Source organism: Pongo abelii, chromosome 16, assembly GCF_028885655.2.
Source record: "Pongo abelii isolate AG06213 chromosome 16, NHGRI_mPonAbe1-v2.0_pri, whole genome shotgun sequence".
In the NCBI taxonomy this organism is placed as follows: domain Eukaryota; kingdom Metazoa; phylum Chordata; class Mammalia; order Primates; family Hominidae; genus Pongo; species Pongo abelii.
In genome coordinates, this window is record NC_072001.2 from 103,343,630 (window position 1) to 103,368,606 (window position 24,977).

At 46.0% G+C, this 24,977-nt stretch overlaps 1 protein-coding gene across 3 annotated transcripts in view; it reads right to left on the bottom strand.

The window, feature by feature from the left end:
- ADAMTS17 (ADAM metallopeptidase with thrombospondin type 1 motif 17) overlaps positions 1–24,977 on the bottom strand; it is a 367,718-nt gene that overhangs the window by 148,945 nt on the left and 193,796 nt on the right. For all 3 annotated transcript variants that reach the window (XM_024232909.3, XM_063716750.1, XM_063716751.1), the window contains 2 exons: positions 13,312–13,413; positions 12,106–12,251 (listed from right to left, as the gene is read on the bottom strand). In XM_024232909.3, the coding sequence (XP_024088677.2) occupies positions 12,106–12,251; positions 13,312–13,413 (248 nt within the window). The remainder of the gene's footprint in view (positions 1–12,105; positions 12,252–13,311; positions 13,414–24,977) is intronic.

Consider the following 24,977-nt stretch of genomic DNA (forward strand, 5'->3'; position numbering starts at 1 on the left):
CACAGGATGGTCTTCAATAACACTAGACTGAAGTGAACTATATTATCAGGGCTTATCTTAAAATGACCAACAGAGGGAATGATGTCAGGGAAGAGAGCTGAGGAGGAAGCACCAGGAATCCATTTCTCCATCCAGACAATAATCATACTGGCAAAAACTGTCTGAAGAAACTATTTTGAAACTCTGCAGTCTACTTGAAAGCTTGCAGATTCCAGGGGAAAGCCAGGTCAATTTCAGTTAATTTTGCTCAATTTCAGCCTTTAGTGTGGTAACAGTTACTGCCCATCCTTCACCCCCAAGGCAGGCAGCTATGTCTGTGCTCCTGTTGCAACTTTCTGGAGTCAGGGTGAGCAGTAAGAACCTTATCTTCCAAATATCTGGTTTCTGTGTTCTGACTGTTGATTGCTACTTTCAGTTGTTAAGGTGCAGATGCAGAAGATGGCTGACATTGCTGTAACCTCCACCAGGTGAAGTGGCTTCCAGGAGATTTCCCTCCTTTTTCCTTTTAGAAGCCAGACATTTAAGCACAAAGACATTTAAAAGCAACTTCATCTAGGACAACTTAGAAAGCCACCAGGAATGGCTAGGAAAAGATACAGGCTCAAAAAAGACCTGATAAGACCTTAAGCTTTCACTTCAGGTTGATTCGTGATCCAGAGATACCACTAAATCATAAAACAAAACAAAACAAAACAAAACACCCTGGGGAAGGGGTAGAATCTATTTCTAGAGTTACTGCATTCTAAGATTTGAATGTCTAGTTTTTAATGAAAACATCAAAAGGCACACAAAGAAACAGAAAGTATGGTTCATTCAAAAGAACAAAACGTATTGGCGGAGCCTGTCCCTGAGGAAATCCAGATGTTGGCCTTGCTAGACAAATACTTTAAAATGACTGTCTTAAAAATGCTCAGGAACCAAATGAAGGCACAGATAAAGACAGGAAGACAATCTATAAACAAAATGAGAATATCAATAAAGATACGGAAGTTAAGGAAACAAAGATAAATTTTGGAATTGAAAAGTATAAGAACTGAAATGAAAAATCCACCAGTTCAGAGAAGATTTTAGCAGGCAGAAGAAAGAATTAGCAAACTTGAATATAGGACAATTGAAATTGCTGAGTCTGAGAAGTAAAAAGAAAAAAAATGTAGAAAAGTAAGCAGAGATAATCTGCGGGACACCATCAAGTGGATCAATGTAGATACTAAGCGAGTCTCAGGAGAAAAAAGAGAGAAAGGGGTAAGAGATTATTTGAAGAAATAATGGCTGAAGCTTACCAAATGTAAAGAAAGACGTGACTCTATAAATCCAAGAAGCTCAAGAAATTCCAAGTAGGATAAAAGGCCCCATACTAACACACATTATAATTAAACTGCCAAAAGACAAAGAGAGAATCTTGAAAGCACCAAGAGAGAAGTGACATATCCCATACAAGGGATCTTCAACAAGATTATTAGCCAATTTCTCACCAGAAACCTTGAAGGCCAAAAAGAAGTGTGCTTATATACTTAAAGTGCCTAAGAACAGAACCATCAAGCAAGAACTCTACATCCACGTAACTGTCCCTCAAAAATCAAGGTGGAAATTAACACATTCCCAGATAAACAAAAAATGGAGAAAGTTTGTTACCACTAGACCTGCATTACAATAAATGTTAAAGGGAGTCCTTCAAGTTCAAATGAAAGGATACTAGATGTAACCTGAATGGAGGAGGAACAGGCTTTTCTCCCTGGTCCTGGTATGTGGCTTCTCTCGCATGCTTCTTTAGTGGCCTGTGATGCATTCCACCTCCCTGTGGGCAGCCTTCTCCTGTACTCCAGTGGGTAGCTTCCAAGCATACCAACTTTTTGGATAGATTCCTATCCTGGTTGGAGATGTAGTTTCTTCCCTTGGAACCTTTCCCTGACATCCTAAGTGTGGCTTCTCAGAGAGTTCCAGCAGTACAGAACCTCTACAAGCCTCTCCCTCATTCAGTGGGCCCCAGTTGCACCCTCTCTAACAAGGTCCAAGGAATTTCATCCCTGGACAAAACCGTGGTAGCAGCTACTGTCTGTCCTTCACAGTAGCTGTGTGTGGGTCACTGTCATATAGAACTGTTCCTTCCTTGGGTGCTCTGCCTCAGACCTAAAGACACAGGATGCTACACCTGCATCTGCTCTTCCTGTATTCTTTAGAGTTCTCTTTACCTCTTAGTAAGTTCCCATTACTCCAACCACCTGTTACAGCTAATATTTCCTTGAACTTTCCCTGATTTAAAAATATGACCACAGGAACTGATTTTCTTCAGTTTTAAGTCGTTATTTTGAATGACATGAGAAAGGAGAGAAGTAATCCACTAGGTACACAATTTGCTACCTAAATAATCCCCAATTGCTATGTGGCAGGACCCCACATGCGGTCCTTCATTTTTTATGACTGTTTCTATAACACAGGGCCTCTACAGTAACATCAGTGAGGGCCTCCTGCATGTGCAGCTAACCTCTGAACAAGGTGGGGGTTAGAAATGCTGACCCCTCACATGTAGTAGAAAATCCACATGTAACTTTTAACACCCCCAAAATTAACTATTAATAGCCTATTATCAACTGGAAGTCTTACTGATCACATAATTAACACGTTTTGTAGGTTATATGTGTTTTATACTATATTCTTATAGTAAAGTCAGCTAGAGAAAAGGTTATTACGAAAATCATAAGGAAGAGAAAATGTATTTCCTACTCATTAAGTGGACGTGGATCATCATAGAGGCCTTCCTCCTCATCATCTTCACACTGAGTTGGCTGAGAAAGACGAGTTGGTCTTGCTGTCTCAGGAGCAGCAGAGACAGAAAAAAACCCATGTATAAGTGGACCTGCACAGTTCAAACCCATGTTGTTCAAGAGTCAACTGTACCTTGGTCCTGAGACAACAGAAAGAGGCACTCTCCATCTGTGGTATAGAGAAGACAGAGGAGAATCCTTGTGGGGGAGGGTGTGGCTGGCAGTTTCCACAAATGGCTTCCTGACAGAAGTTCTGGAGGAGGACTCAAAGGAGGCCCCAACTTTCCCAAGGACCCCATACTGGGCTGGGTGGATGAAGCCTGAACTGTGTGGACACGGGGGCTTCAGGAGACAGTGTGCAGGGCCAGCGAGTGCAGCAGGGGACCAAATCCCCAGAAGCAACGGGAGAGACCACCCTCACACAGTCTCAGGAGCAGAGGGCAGGGCTCTTACTCACTCTGGAAGTTGCTCTGAGCTATGCAGTAAGGAGAAAAACAAAACACATCTAGGGAGACTAAAACGACAGAAAGCCAGCTTGACAGGGCTAAAATAAAGAACAGTTAACATAAGAGATTCGTGATAGAGTTATTCCTTCCCAGGAGCTGAAGGTGGTTCTGGTCTTTCCCTCAGCCTCTCCTGTGAGGGCAGGAAGGCGCAGCCCTGCCGGGCTCCAAGGCTCCGAGGTCCCATGAGGCCTCCAGGGGAAAGCCAGCCAGTTGCAACCTCATCCTGAAATGAGGACTGATCCCTGAGGACCGGGAAGAAACTTCAAGGCAAGAGGCACTTTCACATAAACAGTGATCATAAAACAGCTGACACGCCCAGAGGGCTCCCATTTTGCTGGCCCTTCTAACCATTACTTCATTAAATCCACACACAGAATCAGAAGGTGCTCCTGACTGCACCCTTTGGGTGAGGAAATCAATGCTCCAACAGGTGACATAACCACTTGGCTGACGAGCAAGAGGTGGAGAGAAGAAATGTAGCGTGCAAGAGCTCCTGGACCCAGCAGGAACAGGCGCCCTGCCTCTGCCTCTGGGAGGGGTTGCCCATCGGCCACCACGAAGCCTGAAGGACAGCCTGACTCACTGACCAGTCATTGGGGTGTGATGGGTTTTTTAATTTGAATTTTTACTATCAATCAATAACTTCTCGTTTTTCTGTTCTAGGACTTTTTTTTTTTTGGACAGTCTTGCTCTGTCGTCCACACTGGAGTGCAGTGGTAAGATCTCGGCTCACTACCACGTCCGCCACCTGGGTTCAAGTGATTCTTGTGGGTCAGCCTCCCGAGTAGCTAAGATTACAGGTGTGCGCCACCACGCCTGGCTAATTTTTTTGTATTTTTAGTAGAGACGGGATCTCACCATGTTGGCCAGGTTAGTCATGAACTCCTGGCCTCAGGTGGTCCACCCGCCTTGGCCTCCCAAAGTGCTGGGATTATAGGCATGAGCCACTGTGCCAGGCCTGTTCTAGGACTCCTAAACATGAATAAAAAAGAAGCTTAGATACAAAACCAAATGGCTTGCGTGGGTACTTCACAAGAAAAGGATATCCAAATGGCAAATAAGGAGACAGATGTTCAGCCTCACTGTTGATGAGGAAAGTACCAATTCCCCAGCCAGATACTGCTACACACGCATCAGAACGGCCAAAACCAGAGAGAATTACTGACAACACTGGTGTCAGCGAGGACATGGGGCAAGTAGAAAGCCACCACAGCCACGGCAATGGAGATGGCACGGCCATTCTGCAAAGATGGCAGCTGTTACGTGGTCACACATGCGCGTCCCAGGGGCCAGCAACTGCCCTCCCACCGCACTGACACATATCTGCACGTGTGCCCCAACATACATGCTCGACCGTGATAAGCAATACTGTGCACAGAGCTGTGCTTCTTTGTATATTCTAACATCATAAGTTTGTTTAAAAATAAGCAAAAGAGTAAGGTAGAGAGGCTTTGGTGAGAAACTGAAAGCGTGGAGAGAAAGGTGAGCTCTACCCCAAAATTTCCCAAGCGCCTGCAGAACAAGGACCATCTCCTGCTGAAGTGGAGTCCTCGGTGCCTTGATAGACACAAGCGCAGAGCAGAGAAGCAGCAAAGGTTTGCTGAGATCAACAGGATCACATGGCAGAACATCTGCCTCTTTCTTTGAGAGTGGATGGACAGGTAGAATCAAGATAGGCTGGAAGAGAAAGATGCCACTTTTTATTTTGAGGTTTGCTGTATTAAATGAAGACAGACCAGAAGATAAAGTCACAACAGCAGTTTGGACCAGCTTCACCATCCAGAGACACAGGACGCTCAGTACAAAGCTGGCAGTTCTGGTCCCTGCCCTGGCGGCCCCTGGCTCTGTGAGCTCTGAGAAGGGAGCAGGGCAAAGCCATTGGGTTTCAGAAGTGCTGCGAGCTGCTAACGCACCCTCAGGGCAGCAGACATCCCAGTTTTAAGGCCTCCTGTGAAAGGTGTCCAAGTAACACATGTAACTTATGCTTCAGTGTAGAATACTTAAATTTTTAAAAATTATCCATATGAATGCCAGATCGCTGGCACATCGAAAGCACACAGATGGGGTTTCACTGTGGAAGCAAAAACCAATTACAGGCACATAACCTTACACCAGCCATCCTCCCGCCGTCTTAGCAGGCTAGCTGCCTTCCTCTCCCTTTCTGGTGCACGTGAGCTGCACCTCATGGTGACCCTGCTCTGTCCCAGCTCTGCACTCCACTCGCCTGCCCGTGCTGCATCTGCTGGGATGCAGCTGGCTTTTCACACAAGTGCATCTGAGCCTTCCTCTCCCCTCCCTCCCCAGCTCTTCCCCACACACAAACTGTCGAGGGGTAACAGAAGGTAAATTAGAGATGCATTTTCTACCTTGCATCTGCTGGGATGCAGCTGGCTTTTCACACAAGTGCATCTGAGCCTTCCTCTCCCCTCCCTCCCCAGCTCTTCCCCACACACAAACTGTCGAGGGGTAACAGAAAGTAAATTAGAGATGCATTTTCTACCTTGTAGTCTTCTGACGTGACTCCCACCAACAGTAACATAAATTATAGCAGGAAAGGACGGGCCTAGGAAGTTGGTTTGGAAACACAGATGGTCCCTAAGGCCTCCACGTCAGCTAGCAAAAAATAAAAATTCCAAGAGCTGTGAAGACCAAGACTAAAAAAAATAATTGTGTGTGGGGGGAGTCTCTTGCCAGTATTTTTGGACAGTGAATAAACCAGCTGCAGAAGACGGGGAGCAGAGCCAGGAATATAAAGTGAAGGGGGTGAGAAGGGGGTCGTGAGAGTGTTCCAAGCCTGAGACCTACATAGCAGTGAGTTTGGGACATCCTTGTGAAATCTCCAGGCAGCAGGCCTGGTGATTTAAGGAGTGAGATGGGGAGAGGACGTTGTTTTCGTCAGAGCTTGGCTCTGAGGCCCTGGTCAGCTGCGCTTTGTAACAATCACTACATCAGGGCATCCTACAGAAGCAGGCTGGAGGCTGCAGCCTGGACTTCATAAAACACGCCACATCCTGCGTCTCTTTGGGAAGCCCCCGAGATGGCTGGTAATTCACCCACCCAAGGCCTGTCCCGCCTCTTCCCATTCACCTGGGCTGGATCCATGGAGGCAAGAAACTCCATAGAAAACTACATGGGGAAAAGGAGCATGTTGTTTTCATTCACAACAGAAAACGGAGCTACACTGCCACTGCGAAAGATCGAACAGACTACCAAGGTGTAAATATTATAGGAGCAAAAAGGTATCACTTCTCTTACTGGGGAGAAACAAGGCTGGGTTCCGTGTTGAAGCTTGTTCTCAAGGTGATGCCGAGCACCCCAGGCTGTGAGCTGCCACCTTGCTGGAGAAGGGCAGGCACAACAGGTGACAGATAGGCCTCATGTGGCCGTTTCTAGCATGTGGGCCTCGGTGAGGGGAGATGATACAAGGGCATGAGGCTTACCTGGTGGTCTGCCACTTTTGGCCTAATTGTTTATGATTACCTTTGTGTTTCAGTGAAAAAATCATATTAGGGATGTGTTTTGGAGTCACTGGGATTGCAGAGATATTGGTTTTCTGGGGCAAGTGCACGTCCAGGCAGGAAGGCAGTCAGCACATTTTATGGGGTGGCCGCTCTGCTGTAGGCACGGAAGGCAGCATGGTGTCCAAACAGGTGCGGCCTGTCCTGGGCCTGCACAGAGCTCGGCTCAAAAGCCAGTGGGGAAGACACAGTCAAAACAAGTGAGCAAATACCTAACAACAATAACAGCTGTTATAACACGTGTAACGTAAGGAAGAGGTGCTGAGGGAGAGTTAAGCAGCACCCCATTTTAAGCAGGCTGTCGGGGACAGAGATCTCTTGAGAAGACATTTACATTAAAACTCAAAGAAAGGAAAAGGCAAGTTAAGGAAAGGGAAGACAGCACTGGGGAGGGTCCTGGGGTTAGAATGCTGTGGCCGAGAGCACAAAGGAGGCTTCAAGGCTGCAGGGGGCTGAATGGTGGGTCCCCTCGGCCTCAAAAGATAGGTCTACTTGGAACCTGCAAATGAGACCTTATTTGGCAAAAGGGTCTTGGCAGATGTAATTAAGCTAAGGATCTGGAGATGAGACCATCCTGGATTTGGGTGGGCCCTAAATCCAATGACAAGTGTTCTCCTAAGGGCAGAAAAGGTGAGAGGACACACAGAGAAGAGACCACATGAAGTCAGAGGCAGAGATGGAGGTGATGTGCCTCCAAGCCAGGGAAGGCCAAGGGTTGCCGGGAGCCACGAAACGGATTCACCTTTGGAGTTTCAAGAAGGAAGCAGCTGTGCTGACACCTTGATTTTGGACTTCTGGTTTCTAGAACTGGGCTCCAAACCTGGCCTGCCACTGCCTCGTGTGTGACGTTGGGCAAGTTACCAAACTTCAATATGATTCTATTTTTTGTTTATTTGTTTGTTTTGTTTTGAGATGGAGTCCCACTCTGTCACCCAGGCTGGAGTGCAGTGGCGTGATCTCAGCTCACTGCAAACTCCACCTCCCAGGTTCAAGCGATTCTCCTGTCTCAGCCTCCCAAGTAGCTGGGATTACAGGCACATGTCACTACAGCTGGCTAATTTTCGTACTTTTAGTAGAGACAGGGTTTCACCATGTTGGCCAGGCTGGTCTTGAACTCCTGACCTCAGGTGATCCACCTGCCTCAGTCTCCCAAAAGTGCTGGAATTACAGGCATCAGCCACTGGGCTCGGCCCCCGATACAGTTTTTTTTTTTTTTTTTCTGTACAATGAAGATAAAAATAATACCTCTCCCATGGGGCTGCATTCAATAATTTCCTACATAAATGCCTAAGAGAACCCAGCGCGTGGTGCAGGTCTGCTGCATTCACCACCCTTTTCATGAGCAGACGTGGAGGAGGCACAAAGGACGTAAGAGGAAACTGCATGGACTCAGGGGCTTTGGACTCAAGCAATGCAAGGATGGTGTTGCTATTTACCGAGAGGGGAGATGTGGGCTAGGAGTAGAGGTCCCAGTTTAGAAAGGGTCCTGTTTGAAGTGTCTGGGAGAGAACCAAGAGGAGTTGGTAGGACTGCATCTCTTGTGGGTAGGCAGGGATTTTATCTGTCTTTGCTTCTCACTACAGGCCCATACCTAGCAGAGTTCAGGCCCTGGCAAGGTTTACTGAAGGCTTCACATTGGAAAGGCTTCATCAGGAAGGGGTGTGCGGCTGGGAGGAGTGAGAATGCTGCAGGCTCTTTCTGTTCCTTCTGCCATCGCCCTGCCCCACAGGACGATGCTGCTGGACAACAGAGATTGGATGTGAAGGTACATCAATGACTGTAACAATCTGACGTGCTGAGACCCACAAAGCCTCAGCTGTCTGTGTTCCGAGGCCCTGCAAATTCTCCGATTCCTCAAGGATAAAATACAGGAAAAAGCAAGGGAGAGAACAGCCACGACTATCATGGCGAGGGAGAGGGAGGACCTGATGAAGAAGAAGAGTGAAAGATTTTCACAACTTTGTGATTTACAGAACAGCCTCCCTCCCTGGGGCCATGGGACCTGGAGGAATGGGGTGAGAATCCCAATGCAAGAAACCTCATGGCAGGGCAGGCCAGCGACAGTACACTAATGCAGATGTCTGAACTGGGTGGTGTTTAGGATCCTCCCAGAGCAAAATGCCCCTGTGGTATCCCAGAGCAACCATGGGTGGGCAGAGCAGGAAGCAGTTCAGATGGTGGCGGGGTCCCACCAAGACATGAAGGCAAAAAGCTCTGGAAAGCCTTGTCTTCGGGCTACCAATGCCGGGGAAGCCCTAGCTAATGTCATCCCGAGAAGGCAGACAACACCAGTTCCCTTCAAAGAGGCACCTATGGCATTTGCACAGCGTTAATAACTTCTTATTCTTGCAAGCGTTGCCCTCGCCTAGAGACAATTTAAACGTTGACAATCTCAGGACACTGGCTCCTTCAGACATTCAGAGGTTCTGATATCCTCCTGCTATGATGTTTACTGGGTGTCACCTGTTATGAGATAAGACACATAACGTGCCAAGAAGACCAGTCTTCCACTAGGACCCACAAACTCCAATCACAAACGTGGAGCACCCATGACAACCACAATCCCTGCAAATTTCTCTCTGTACTTAACAAAGCCTTAGGCAGGGAAGGGCAACTGGTACCATCCCCGTTCTTCTGTGAGTGCTAATAACAAGAGGGGCTGCTTATTAAATACACACCAAGGACTTTCTGCGCATTCCCATGAATTCTTCCAAGTTTTAGATGAAGAGACAAGTACCAGCCGTCAGTGCTATAAGAAGTCATGGTGGCAGCCAGGCACAGCAGCTTACACCTGGAATCCCAGCACTTTGGGAGGACAAGGTGGGCAGATCACATGAGGTCAGGAGTTCGAGACCAGCCTGACCAACATGGAGAAACCCCATCTCTACTAAAATTACAAAATTAGCCGAGTGTAGTGGCGCATGGCCGTAATCCCAGCTACTCGGGAGGCTGAGGCAGGAGAATCACTTGAACCTAGGAGGTGGAGGCTGTGATGAGCCGAGATCGCGCCACTGCACTCCAGCCTGGGCAACAAGAGCGAAACTCCATCTCAAAAAAAAAAAAAAAAAGTCGTCATGCTGGGATTTGATTTGTCTGTCCTGGCTTTGAAGCCTGGCTCTTCCCACTGTACCATGTCAGCTCCCTCTAGTGGGCAGAACTAAGGCCAGGGAACAGAAGAGCCTTCAGGTCACATGACCATTAACCAACAAGGTCAGGCCCAATGCCATGACTCCAAACCCAACCCTCTCTTCATGGGGCCAGAGGTCAAACTATTAACTTCAACATAGAGGAATGCAAAAACTGCAACCACCTATTAATGTCCCACCATTTAGCTAAACAGGGTTTCTAATCATCTACCCATCTATGCCCTTAATTAAGAAGTCATTCCTGGGTTGTGCATGGTGGCTCACACCTGCAATCCCAGCATTTTGGGAGGCTGAGGTGAGCAGATCACGTGAGGTCAGGAGTTCGAGACCAGCCTGGCAACATGGCAAAACCCCATCTCTACTAAAAATACAAAAATTAGCTGGGAGTTGCGGCGCACTCCTGTAATCCCAGCTACTTGGGAGGCTGAGGCAGGAGAATCACTTGAACCAGGGAGGCAGAGGTTGCAGTGAGCTGAGATTGTGCCACCGCATTCCAGCCTGGGTGACAGAGTGAGGCTCCATCTCAAAAAAAAAAAAAAAAAAAGTCATTCCTAACAGACTAAACACCTATGTGCCCAGCACTCTGCTGGGTGCTAGAGGGAAATGTTTTAATATGACATAATTAACACATAATGCCAATTCTTATAGCATTGCTGGGAAAATGGTGTTCCTGTCACTGACTAAACTAGGAGCATAATCCTTCCTTTAATCCAGAGGTTCCAACATTGGCTGCTGTTGGAGTCACCTGGGAAGATAAAATATCCAATTCCTGGGTCCCACCCTTAGTGTTCTGTGATTTGATCAGTCTGGGGTATGACCTGGGCATCAGGATTTTTAAACATAAGAGGCATTTGCTAGTTATCCATCAAGAGGACTTACTTGTGGAGATTTCTTTATAGTCATTATTTAGAACTTGCTCATTTTCAAAATTGAAGTGCTGCAACTGCTGACACACAAGGCATAAAACAGACCATTAAAAGAAATGGTAAGAAATGGGAAGCTTCATTTGACCCAGCAATCCCATTGCTGGGTATATACCCAAGGATTATAAATCATTCTACCATAAAGACACATGCACACGTATGTTTACTGCGGCACTATTCACAATAGCAAAGACTTGGAACCAACCCAAATGCCCATCAATGATAGACTGGATAAAGAAAATGTGGCACATATACACCATGGAGTACTATGCAGCCATAAAAAATGATGGGTTCATGTCCTTTGCAGGGACATGGATGAAGCTGGAAACCATCATTCTCAGCAAACTAACACAGGAACAGAAAACCAAACACTGCATGTTCTCACTCATAAGTGGGAGCTGAACAATGAGAACACATGGACACACAGAGGAAAACATCACATACCGGGGCCTGTCAAGGGGTTGAACGGCCAGGGGAGGGACAACATTAGGAGAATTACCTAATGTAGGTGACGGGTTGATGGGTGCAGCACACCACCATGGCACGTGTATACCTATGCAACAAACCTGCACGTTCTGCACATGTACCCCAGAACTTGAGTATAAAAAAAAAAAAAAAAGAAAGAAATGGGAAACTTCAAGAAGACAAGGGAAAAATCTGTGGTGATGGAATTATCATCATTGAGCCCAAAATCGATCCCTGAGTTTCGTGGGACAAATGTTTAAAGGTGACAGGAAAGGTCATGGTGTCATTAGAGTCAATAAAAAGAAGCCAAAGAGAAAAAAACTAAAACACTTTTTTTTCTAATAGTTATAGGAGGACCCATGAAAAATATTAGGATGAGGAAGACAGCTGAACCCAGATACTCTGTGACTCATGAACCACCAGGCTGCTCCCACATCAGCAGACAGCCAATGTGGAATGACCCTAGACTTGGTAAACCACGGGCAGGCTGCAGGAACTGTAATACAGCTGTCTCCGAAAACCTTTCCACTGGGGCCCAGGGAAGGAATGAGGGAGTCAGCTCACCCCAGACTCTACTGTATCCATGTTCACAGAAAGAGCAATTTCAGCTGAGATGTCATTTGACACACAAGAGGCCCCTGCACCCTGGACCTTGGCTGGGTTTCATTTTCCTTATCTTCTAATGCTCAGCGGGAGACAGACCCTGCTTTGTGTGAGGCAGCGAGAGCTGCTGTTGGGAAACTCCACTCGTGGCACGTTGGGGTATGGCTGGTCAGGGGACTTACGGGGGGTTGTCACATTTCCTCTGCCGGAAGCGGGCTCCCGTCCCACATGTTCGGCTGCACATGCTCCAGGCGCCCCACGGGCTCCAGTCTCCGTCCACGTGCTCCGGGATGGGCGTCTTGCTCACGCACTCCCCGGCGCGGCACCACTGAAACACAGCGGGGAGGGTTGGGGCCCAGGCACTCAGCAAAGCTGCTCACTCCAGCCCGCCAGGCCCCAAAATGCCATGCTGCCAAAAACCCATTTGCTAAATTTACATAAAAATACAGTCTATTTCAGGGTTTGCATGTTTGCTAATTTGAGTGACATGCCTTACTTACTCAAACTGACACTCATATCCCTGTAGGGTTTGGATTTTGCCCTCAACTTTCAGATGGATGTGCTCCATTGGGATTTTCTAAATCCCAGGAAAAGGATTAATCTACACGGCTCATGAAGAGACCTGGGTTTCTGCAAACTTTGTTTGATGTGAGTGTGTTTCTCGCTGGGAGGCGGCATGCCCCGGTTGAGGTTTTGAACTTGAGAGTTGGGTTTGCTGCTTGGCGATGAACAGCCAGCTCCACGTGAGGGAACCTTGGTTCTTTCTGAGGGTAACTCAAGGCCAGCCCTATAAAACAATTTCTCAAAGTGCACAGCACAGACCCTGAGGTGCTAGATGTGATTTTTGTGGTTCCCAATCATGGCATCAGAGCAAAACTTTACTCCCTTTTCAACTCTTTCAATTCTTGCAATAAGACTGGAGAGAGGTCCTGTGGCTGCAGGTCCCAAACACCCCTTCTCTCCAACACCTCCCCATCTCTCCTGCACATGAGGAACAGGCTCACTCTTTCAACATTTAGCTAGAATTGGATAATACTGTTCTCACTGAATTATTTTTACGAGCGCCTACTGTGTATGGCAGGTGATGTTGTTTTTCCATTTAAAATATACTGGTGAAAGTGTTCCTTTTAAGTAAATTTCCTTACATGATGAAAGGAGTTAATCTAACAAAAATATTAAGTAAATGATACTTGTATCCTATAAGAAAAAGGAATGAGGTGATGTAGGCACCACTCTGTGCCCAGAGTGGCCTCCATGGGCATTTCTGTGGTGCCTGGGGGATGTTTCAGGGGCTCCTAAGTAGAGTACAGATTGTGTTTCAGAAGAGGTGCCAGCTGCCTGCGAGATGTGGAGCTGCTTGTCGGGGGCAGTGGGAAGCCAGAGGTTACCTTGTCTGCCCCACACTCGGTGCCATCCAGGGGAGGGTCCAGCTTGGTCTTGCAAGACGTGTCTCCTTCTACCAGGCACCACAGTCCAGCGCACATCAGATGCTGCAGGACAAGGGAAGGAACCATAATTGTGGAGAACACCCACACTCACAGGTCACAGCTGGGGTCAGAGGTATGGCCCAACCACTGTTTCAAATTTGGGATTCGAAACGTATGGGAAAGCCAGAGGATCATAAGTCTGTATGTCCAAAATATCAGAGCATCACTTGAACTGGCTCATTTAGCACAACAAAATTCTGTGCATCTACTCCTAGGAGGGCTTGTCTCACGGAGTTGAGTTCAACAGCTCCAACAACCAACCACCAAGGGCCTAGGAGATATCAGAGGCACAGCCCTGGCCAGGAGCAGCAGCCCCTGCCTCCCAGGAGTGATGAGCAAACAGACATCTTCCATTTACAGCAGTGAAGGGTGAGGCAGATACCCAGGGGCTGTCTAGAGGACACAGGAAAAGGATCTAACCAAAGCTCATCAGGGAGGGCTTGCTGGAAGAGGCAGCTCTGAAGTCAAGGCCAGACGGGTAGGCAACCATTGTGAGGCCAAGAAGTGACAGCCCAAAGGGCCATGAAGGGCTGGTACCCCGACAGGGTTACAGGGGCAACCTTCTGTTCTCCCTGCAGTCACCTGTTTCTAGCTCAGCTGAGCTTTGCACAATTTTTTATAGTATTTTACCTACAGAACTTCCAGAACATCTACAAATAAACAATTAAAATAATTCCACTAAAACAGGAATTGGCATTTAAACACACAGACTCCCAATTGTATCATTAGGAAATCTGGGCATCGACAAAGTGCTCAGAAGGAGACAATTTATCAAAATCATGAAAGCAGACACAGCCAGAGTCCTCTCTGAAGGAACCACATGCAGACAGTGACCTCAACCATAAGAGACAGGAGCTGGATAACTCCCTACCCGCCCGGGGGACAGAGAGATGATACTGAGGCAAGTTCTACACGCCTCTCAGAGGGTCCTGGGGCAATGGCCCCGCTGCCGACAGCAGTCACTTACTCATGATTGCACCTTTCTTGACTGCTGTCTCCCTCACCCCCTCACAGTGCTTCCTAGGATCACTTCCCAGATAAACTACTTGCACCCAAATCCTGGCCTCACAGTCTGAAAATTGAGAACAGATGTACTTAAAGATCTTGTGAAGACGCAGTGATTCCAGGATGACAAACCCAATCGTGGCTAAAAGGCCCAAGTTGGAGCAGGAAGACATCACCCTGGAGGGTGTGGCCAGGGACCTGCTGCTTCACACTGAGCAGGATGAAAATCAAGGACCTCCTGCAGCTGGTGCAGGGTGGTCACCGTGTGGTTTGCAAAGGGTGTCGTGCTCAGTTTAGAGGTCTGCTCTTCCAAGCAATCTCAAACATCTACATAGAATAGACACACAACTGTGCTGTCTAAAATCAAACAATTTGTAGAAGTTGAAGGGATAAAAATAAGAGAAAGGGAAGGAAGGCAGAGCTGGAAGGAGCTTTTAAAGAGAGCTAAGAAAAGCCCACAGCTCCTTCTCATTTTTCACGTATGTTGGAGCTGATCTGTGCCCTTTAGGAAGTGGATGGCTCAAGTGGAATACTGCACATGGGGTTCAGAAAAGCCTGCATGTTCCCATGATTGTTCACCCCTCAAAGGAATGGTAAAGAGATGAGAGCCCCAGTGCAGCACAGCTGGTCCTATAAAGACCAACTGCACCTCATCAAACGTTTGATTCCATGCACTCTGACCTGCGAGCTCTTTGACACTGTGGCGTCCATGTGTGGACACGTGCTCACAAGACAAGGCTGACCCAGGGGGAGAATTTATGGGACAGGAGCACTTGGGATTAGGAGAAATGACCACTCCATCAGGAGAAAGAGGAAGAAGGTGCTGTCAACTGTTTGTTATGGATTTTATAGACAGGGCTTTCTCATGAAACTTTTCTAACCACCAAAGAAAAGAAGAATGAGGTTAGACAAAGATTTCTTAAACAGAACACAAAAAGGACTAACGATAAAGTAAGAAAACTAATGAATTACACCATATTAAAATTAACAACTTTTTTTTTTTTTTTTTTTTTGAGATGGAGTCTTGCTCTGTCGCCCAGGCTAGAGTGCAGTGGTGTGATCTCGGCTCACTGCAAGCTCCGCCTCCCGGGTTCACGCCATTCTCCTGCCTCAGCCTTCTGAGTAGCTGGGACCACAGGCGCCCGCCACCACACCTGGCTAATTTTTTGTATTTTTAGTAGAGATGAGGTTTCACCGTGTTAGCCAGGATGGTCTCGATCTCCTGACCTCGTGATCCGCCCGTCTCAGTCTCCCAAAGTGCTGGGACTACAGGCATGAGCCACTGCGCCTGGCCAAAATTAACAACTTCTGTTTACCAAAAGGCAACTGTAAGAACACAAGAATATATTTGTAATACATAAGAGATTTGTAATGTGTAAAACCAACAGTGTTTGTATCCAAAACATGATTTAAAACAACAAAAAACTCCTGTAGATCAATTAAGAAAAAGACCCAGTAGAAAAATGGGCATCAGTCTTGAACAGACACTTCATAAAAGAGAATGTTTAAATGGCTAGTAAACATATGAAAAGGTTCTTAGCTTCTTTAGTCATCAGGGAAGGCAAATTACAACCACCATTAGATACCTTGACACAGCAGCCAGAATGGGTAGAATGAAGAAGATGGAGAGCACCGCTCATTGGCAACAATGAGGCACAATGGATCCTCTTGGATGCTGAGAATGAGATTTTAACTTGGTTCAACAGCTTTGGAAAACTTTGGCAGTATTTGCTAAAGCTGAAGACACACACATTCTAATACCCAGCAATTCGAATCCTAAGTATGTAATGAAAAAAATGTGTATGTGTTCACCAAAGACATAGTGAAGAAAGTTCACTGAAATACTATTTGCATTAGTTCCATGTTGGAAACAACCCAAATGCCCATCAAGAGCAGAACAGATGAACGATGGTATATTAGAACAATGGACTACTGTATGATTTCATTTACACACATTTCAACAACAAGAAATATAAACCTACAGTGTTGCGAGTCAGGATAGTGGCTACCTTTGTCGTCAGCTTAAGATAAAAGAAAACGGGAATGACAGCAAAGGAGAAGTTAGCACTGCAGTGTCTCATTCAAGCTTGGCCACTGGCACTGCTCTCTGCGCCCAAGCCAAGTCCTCACCATTCTTGTGATACATTTTCACTACTGAACAGATGCGGTGACTACACGAATGCTTGTCATCACATTGATGCCTTCTAGATCAACAGCCTGCATTCATGTCATGCATTGCAAATGACAAAGTGCTCTGGTTCCTGTCATCCTGAGCCTCATGGCAGCCCTGGGAGGCAGGCAGGAGGGGGCTTTCTCTATTTTTTCCACTTTTCCAATGAGGAGGTCAATGTTTGTGAAGGTCACAGAGTCTGAGCTGGGTTAGAAGCACAAGACTCATAAAGAAGAGAACTAAAGTGATATAAAAGAAAAGGCATTTGAATATAAATTCAAGACCCTCAACTGAAATGATGGAAGGTCTTATTCTCAGATTGCAAAGCAAAGCCCCAAGAAAAAATGGTGCAAAATAATGAGCCCAGAGGCGTGTCCTGATAAAATTACTGGGTTTCAAAGATAAACCAGAACACTCTTTGGGTAGCCAGCACAGATAATGGCAAAAGAGCTCGGGCTGTGCAGATGTCTTTGCAGCAGCCTCTCTCTACAGGCACTGGAGTGAGTGATGCTGATATAGACACAAGGAAAGGCAGAACATGTGGCCCAGGAAATTTATATCAACTAAATGCTTGCTCAAGTACTTAGGCAATGGAAAAAAGTTTTTGAACTTACAAGTAGTTAAATCCTTTTCTGGAGAAGTTACCAGAGGACGACCTTTGGCCAACTAAGAAATGACAGAAGAACCCACAGAAAATGGGCCAGCAGTAAGCACTGATCAAAGTACTGATTGAAACCAACGTAGGAATGGGAGTTAGAGAACAGAATGCATGGGATGGAAACCCAGACAAGGCAGAAATGGCAGAGAGAAGAACCGGCTGGGAAGAAGGTGCACTGGGGTAGGAGCCGCGGGAGGCTCTCTATATGTACATCAATGTCTTTATCTTTTCTAGCTGGGGAAAGAGCAAAATATAACAGATAAAATGTGAAAACTGAGATATAAGAACTTTCAAAGGTAAAATGTTAAGCACAAAGAAAAATAACAGAATTGGGTGGTGGAAGGAATGAAAGGGTGGGGCTTGGAGGTGGAGATGCATTCATCATGCTCAGGCAGCAGGCACCCTAAAGAGAAGGGTGACTGATGGATGAGCCTTCTGCTTTCAGCGAATAGCAGACTTTGTGGCAGACAGGGCTGCTCTTCCAGTACACAACAGCTGGGTATCATAATAAAGGATAGTTCCTACTGCTGAGCTCACCCCCAAGTAAAGGAAATATCCGAGGAAGCAAATACCAAACCCATACCCAGCTGTCTTTATACATATACACTACTGTATACCAATCTATGATGAGCACATGCAAGGGTGGGTTCCCCAAAGGGCAGGTGTTGGTTGCCAACACCAACACCCACTTTTCACTGCCAACACCAACACCCACCCTTTCATTTCTTCTACCACCCAATTGTGCTATGTTTTCTTTGTGGTTAACATTTTACCTTTGAAAGTTCTTACATCTCAGCTGGCACTACAGTTGGGAGAAGTCATCTGGGGCTGGCCTATCTCAGATGGAACAAGGTCAGGAGATCTATCTGAGACACCCAGGTTAAACCAGGGAATCTGGAAGGGTGTTTACCAGTTCTGAAAAGGCTAGAAGCAGCCCCTTCTCAGAAAAAGGGGTCCTGGTTGAAACAAATTTAAGTTCTCCTAAAGAGAGCAATTTAGGATCTCAGAATTCCATGGTTATGTCCAATAAAGTATAAACCCACAATCAAACATGGTAATGTGAGTGATGGTCAGCAGCAACAACAAACAGAAGATTTAAACTGCCAAGGTGTTTAGGTAATAAAATTGTCAGATACAGAATTTATAGTAACTATCTATAAAGAAATGGAAGACGAGATTACTTAAACAAGCTAGCAGCAAGATATTAACACTGTTGAATATAAGAAACTGGAAATAACATTTAAAAATGAAATATATAATTGTTGAAGAAAATCAATGGATTTTGACAGCCCTGAATGACAGAATTTGTGACTAGAAAACAGACCTGAAGAAAGTATCCAGAATGCAGGCTGCAGAGAAAAGGCGGTGGGGAATATAAAAGATGGGTTAAGAGATCCAAAGAACCAAGTGAGAAATACTGATGTATGTGTCTAATCAGACCCAGAAAGAGAGAGTAGAAAGAGTGGGGCAGAGACAATATTTGAGAAGAAAACAGCTGGAACAGAACACATGCCATGTAGAATAAAGACATTCTCCACTTAGGGGCAGGAGGCAGTGTTCTACTATGGCCGCAATCATCTCTGTCTCTTAATATCACACCCTCGTGTGACCCCCTCCTCTTAAACATGGGCTGAAACTACTAACTTGCCTTTTAAAAAAAGTTAAAATGCTTTAATATGCATTTTAAAAAACAAGAAGGACAAAAAATATCAGTGATTTCCTGGTAATAGGGGAAGAGACTAGCTTGAAGGAGCATGGGGGGTATTTTGGGTGATGGACCTATTTTGCATATTGATTGGTTATATAACTCTGCATTTGTCAAATTTCAAAGACTGGGCATTAAAAAGGGTGAAACAGAAAAACCAATGAAAAATATAAGGGTTGGCTCTTTGGGGGGAAAACAGATAAACCTTTTGTTAAACAATACAAGAAAAAGGGGAGAAAAGTACAACAAAGACGAAAAGAAAGGAGAAAATATCCAAAATGTAGAGAAATTTAAAAAAATTATCAGGGACTACTTAGCTCAGTTCTATGTATACAAGCCTGAGATGAAATGATTTTCTAAGAATGTGTAAGTGAGCAAAGACATCGCTCGGGAAAGACTAAAAGTGTATATAGACTCATTGACAAAAAACACCCAGAAATGTTCGGCAATGTCCGAAGGCATTTTTTGGTTGTCAACCAGGGGCAGTGCCCCCGAGCTATAGGGGGCAGAGGCTAAGGATACTGCTAAAGATCTTGTATTGCACAAGACAGTGCCCTGCAACAAAGAATTATTCAGCCTAAGACACCAACAGCGCTGAGGTTGGTGTCTGCTACAGAAAAACTCAACGAAAGGAAAAACAGTAAGTTACCGTGGAGTATCCTGCCAGATAACAGCTTAGCTAGGTGACCAAGGCTGGCGTCACCAGTAACGAGACATAATGACCACATCACCTCTGTGGTATCCTTCCCAATAACGCGGAACCCCAATCCAGTCACGAGAACACATCAGACAAACCCAAAGGCAAACTAATAGACTGGTACTCTTCAAAAGTGTCAAGATCATGAAAGAAAAGGAAAGGCTGAGGAACTGTTATTGGAGGAGACCAGAGACATGACAACTAAATGTGAAATAGGATCCTGGTATACAGAAAGGACATTGACAGAAAAACTGGTGAAATCTAAATGTATTTTACTTAATAGTATTGTACCAAGGTTAATTTCCTGGTTTTCATAATGGTTCTATGGGCAAGTAAGATTTTTTTATTTTTGTTTTTTATTTTTATTTTTGAGATCGAGCCTCACTCTGTAACCCAGGCTGGAGTGCAGTGGTGCAATCTCAGCTCACTGCAACCTCCGCCTCCTGGGTTCAAGCGATTCTCCTGCCTCAGCCTCCCAAGTAGCTGGGACTACAGGCATGCGCCACCATGCCTGGCTAATTTTTGTATTTTTAGTAGAGATGGGGTTTCACCATGTTGGCCAGGCTGGTCTCAAACCCCTAACCTCTGGTGATCTGCTTGCCTTGGACCCCAAAAGTGCTGGGATTATAGGCATGAGCCACTGTGCCTGGCTGTGTAAGATGTTAACACAACAGGAAGTTGGCTGAAAGGCATATACTATTTTTTGTAAGTTTTAAGAGTTACAATTGTCTTACAACAAAAAGTTAAAAAATAACACAATTTTTTAAAAAGGATGGGACAACTCTACGCTAGTCCTGACCAACTCCAAGACACACACACACACACACATATATATATATATCTCCAGTAAAGACGTGTGGAATGTATGAATGGGATGAATACTTTCATCTGTAAACCAATGCCTGGCAAACTAAGCAGTCACCAAGTCCAGACATCATAGAAGTGCTTTATCAGGGTTGTCTCTTTCCTACCCACATCAACCTTGTGGGACAGACACTTCCTATTCCCATTTTACCAATGAGGAAATGGGTTCACCTGTCCTAACCCAGAACACAGGCTCCTTCCCACTGGTTACACTACCTCTCCATCAGTCCCCAATCTCCTCTTCCCGCTTCCCCTGCAATCACGCATTCTCGGTGTGAGTGTTCATCCTCTCATCTGCAGTGAGATGGGGTGCTCTGTGCTCAGCGACATGCCGTTCCCTCCGCCTGCAGAGCTCTCCCTGGAAACACTGCTGGGCAGCACGCCCCTGGGCTTCAGCGAAACGTTGTGCACTAGAACAGGGTGGAAACACACAAAGGGCAGCTGCCCAGGCCAAATCAGGGGTGGGGGTACTAAGACCTCCTCTCCCACTCCCGCCCCCAGCGGCAGTGCATGAGTTGCGGCAGAAAGTCACAGTCCATGCACATGGCAAGGAAAACGAAACAGCTCTCTGGTTCTAGCATTTGTCACCTCACTGGCTACGCTTACGGTTTGTCAAGAGTCATCTCCAGCATGTTTTGCCGCACAGTCCCTCGAGGGGCTGCATGATGAGCCAGCACCCAGTATGCATCCCTGGAGCACTGTGAAAACGCAGGAAGGTTTGAGCTGCTCAGATGGCACCATCGCTCATGTACACAAGCCTTCGCCACTTTTCTTCAACTGGTGGTGTCCCTGTCAAGGACTGTGAAGGTCATGTTGCTGTTCTCTTACCTCATCCTCTCTGGGCATCTGCTGAGGGTTTGGAGGGCGGCTCTAACTCAAAATGATACTGAATGAGATGGTTATATAAAGTCTCTCAAAAATGTGCTGCTGATAACACAAGCCAAAAGAGAGAGAAAATAAACACTAAGAGCTGGATGAAAAAGTGACTAATCCACATTTTCCACACATACTACTGCAGTGTGAAGTCTTCCCCGGGCCAGCATGCCAGCCCCACTCCTGGAAGGCTTCCTGAGTCCTGGGAGGGCCACTCCTTCCATGTTCCTGAGGGCTACAGAGACCGTCACCTGGCTGGGGTTGGGGGCTGCCGGGTGAGGGTGGGGCCCAGGACTTCAGCTGGCAGCGGGAACAAGAAAGACAACTCAAAACTGGCATGGTGTGGAGAGCTCTCTGAAAAGGCAGTCTACTGTAAACTTTCAAACACTTCTGCAAAATTAGGACCATCTGCTGCCAAAGTCCAACGGCTCTGAGAGGCTGCAGATGCCGGGCAGGAAGCGGAGACCGAGACAGGCAAGACAGCTTTCAGCCTGGCATCCAAGTCCACGCACTACCGTGCAGCCCTGAGAGAGGCAAGGCCAGGCTCCGGGACCCCGCCAGCCACCCATTCTGGCCAGGTCCAGTGGCATTAAAGGGACAGACCTCATTTAGATGAGCAGTTTCCTAACTAAGCTGAATGGAAGAATCTCCAGGGAAGTCGTATGGAAAGACAGATACCTGAAACCCATCTTCCTGAAGACTTTTAAGACAGAAAATCCGGAGTAAGACACAAAAACTTCTAGCAGTCTCTGGAGGACTCTAGCAATCCACCAGGTTTAAAAATAACTGGCATCAGAGGAACAAACTTTGTTGTCCCAAGGTAGAATTTTGTCACTCCAAGCATCTCTCTAGCCGTAAGATGCCCATGTAAATCTCTGCAGGACGTGAGAAAGGAGAAAAGCCTGGAGACTGGGATTTTGCCCAGGAAGAGGTACTGGACACTGGAAAGCAATCCCTGGGGGTTCCAGGCTCCCAGAGTACCAGGAGGGATGGTGAGGACAGCACAGGGAAAGATATGGGAAGGGACAGGCCCATGTGATCTCAGCTAAACAGTGTCTCCTGCTGTCCCTCTGGCTCCAGGCAACAAGGAGGCAGAGAATGGACACTACCTAACATTTATTGAGTGTGTGCTACATGCTAAGTGCTTTAATTCAGTTACTACTAACTCTCATGACTTCACAATGATGGATAAGTAGAGTTTATATTCCCATTTTGCAGATGAGAAGACTGAGACATAGTGAGACTAGGCAACCTGTTCAAGAACAGAGGCAGAATGGGGCCCTGGGCAGCCTGACTAGATCACACTCAGGCACTGTGTGATCTAGAAAGCTTCTCCACGCTGTACCAAAAGGCAATTAACGGGAAAAGAGAAAGGAGGGAATATTAGGTATAAACAATTGTCTAACACCTTCCAATGCCTATGACCAGTCTAGATCCTGTCTTCCTGAAATGATTGGCTGACAGCTTTGTGCTCAATAACATTCTTAAACAACGGCATAACATGCACACCTCGGGTTCTTGTGAATGCTATGACATACGGGCACATACATGCTCGTGGCAATTAACAAGAAGAGTGTACATCCCTTCCAAGCACTACTGTATGGCAGCCATGCCTGGGCTTTGGAGCCATGATGGCGGAATGCATTCCTGGGAAGCAGCAGGGAAAGGGGTGGGTGGTCATTACACAGCACCTTCAACTGAAAGCCTCCACGACCAGGGTGGTGGTGATGGGGCAGATGAACACCTCTCTCATGTCAGAAAGCGGTGGGACTTTGTGAGGCAGGGATCACGGTCAGGACAGGACCCTAACTGCACCCCTTCTTGCTCCGTCTCTAGCAGCAATACATACTCTTCCTTGCAGCTGACAGCGCCTGCATTGGGCCTTCTCACCCTCTGCTTCACCTGGAAGAATATCTGAGCTTAAATAGCTTGAAAGTGTTGTTAAATAGCAACTTTCTTTTGCAGTGACTTTGCTGACAGACAGGAGAAACTTGTAATCATAAAAAAGACTGATTGGGCTAATTGCATAAAGTTTATTTCCCCTTTCTAATAAATATTTACCATCCAATGTTTATAACTTTATGTTTGGACTTTCTTGAAATGCTTTATTGAATTAAAAACATCACATTACCATTGGCTAAAAGAGGAGACAGCTGTATTTGCCAATAACTTTTGCAACAAATGCCAGTTATTGATGCCAATTTTTTTTCTAGTTCATATTTCCATAGACAGCTTTGAGCCTTACAATACTAGCATTCTGCAGACAGACATTCAGTGGTGATAGTGTGGGGGCCTCCAGAGTCCTAAGAATTAATATGGACTGTATTTTAATTTTTCTCAGTTCTCCGGTATGCAAATGTTTGAGAAACCAGCAACCTGGTTAATATTTGAAGCCTAGACTGCTCCTAAAGCAATTGCAGAAATGCTTTTCCAAGGTTATTTACCTACACCTTTGAGTAGGGAAATGATCTTTAAATTGATTGGTCTTAAAACAGCTATGAATTGCGAGTGGCAGAAGAACATACAGAGAGGACCAGTCAGAAAGAAGGTCCGCATTTGAAATTCCACCCAGCACCTGGCCATTCTGTGCTTCTGGAGGCACCTGATGGAGCCTTCTCAGGGTATGTGGTAAATGCATAATTATAAAATACATAAGATAACCAAGAAAACAATTAAATTGGAAGTGTTTTCAAAATATAAAACATTCTACATTTGTAATATAGTAATATATGCGTTTGTCAACACATAACAAGATCTGGCCCTGGGTCTAATAACCACCATAATTTTGAATTGGTGAAGAGTCTAAACAATGTTTTGAGATGTCGGCCACAATTTACATGGTATAAAAATATCTGTGATTCCTTGGCTGGGCGTGGTGGCTCATGCCTGTAGTCCCAGCACTTTGGGAGGCTGAAGTGGGTGGATCACCTGAGGTCAGGAGTCTGACCAGCCTGGCCAACATGGCAAAACCCTGTCTCTACTAAAAATACAAAAATTAGCTGGGTGTGGTGGAAGGCACCTGTAATCTCAGCTTCTTGGGAGGGTGAGGCAGGAGAATCGCTTGAATCTGGGAGGTGGATATTGCAGTGAGCCGAGACTGTGCCACTGCTCTCCAGCCTGGGTGACAGAGCAAGACTCCATCTCAAAAAAAAAAAAAAAAAAATCTGTGATTCCTAATCACAGTGGCAGTCACGGGTATGGCTAAGACTGCTGTGGTTTACCGCCAACATTCAGTACGGAAGAGAATACTAACTTTCATTAGAACTTGAAGAAAATGAAAAGTGTAATCTCTTTCCTACGCTGGTTCACCAATTCTTTGAAATCTATCCAAGGACCCTAGGTAAGCAGTCCTGCTTTGGCACAATAACACACGTGTGTCGATGAGAAATACTACCCGAGACCAGGGGGGCCTCTCCCTCCTGCCAGGGAACAGGGTGGGCTCATCTTGAGGCAGGCAAGCTATTTTCCCTCAGAAGAGGCAGCAGCAAAATGAAAACTGCCCATCACTAGTCATGATAGTGTTTTTCTCAAAACATAATCTACCCAGTTTCTTTTCTTACTTCTCTATATTTCAGAAAAATAAAAAACAAATGTT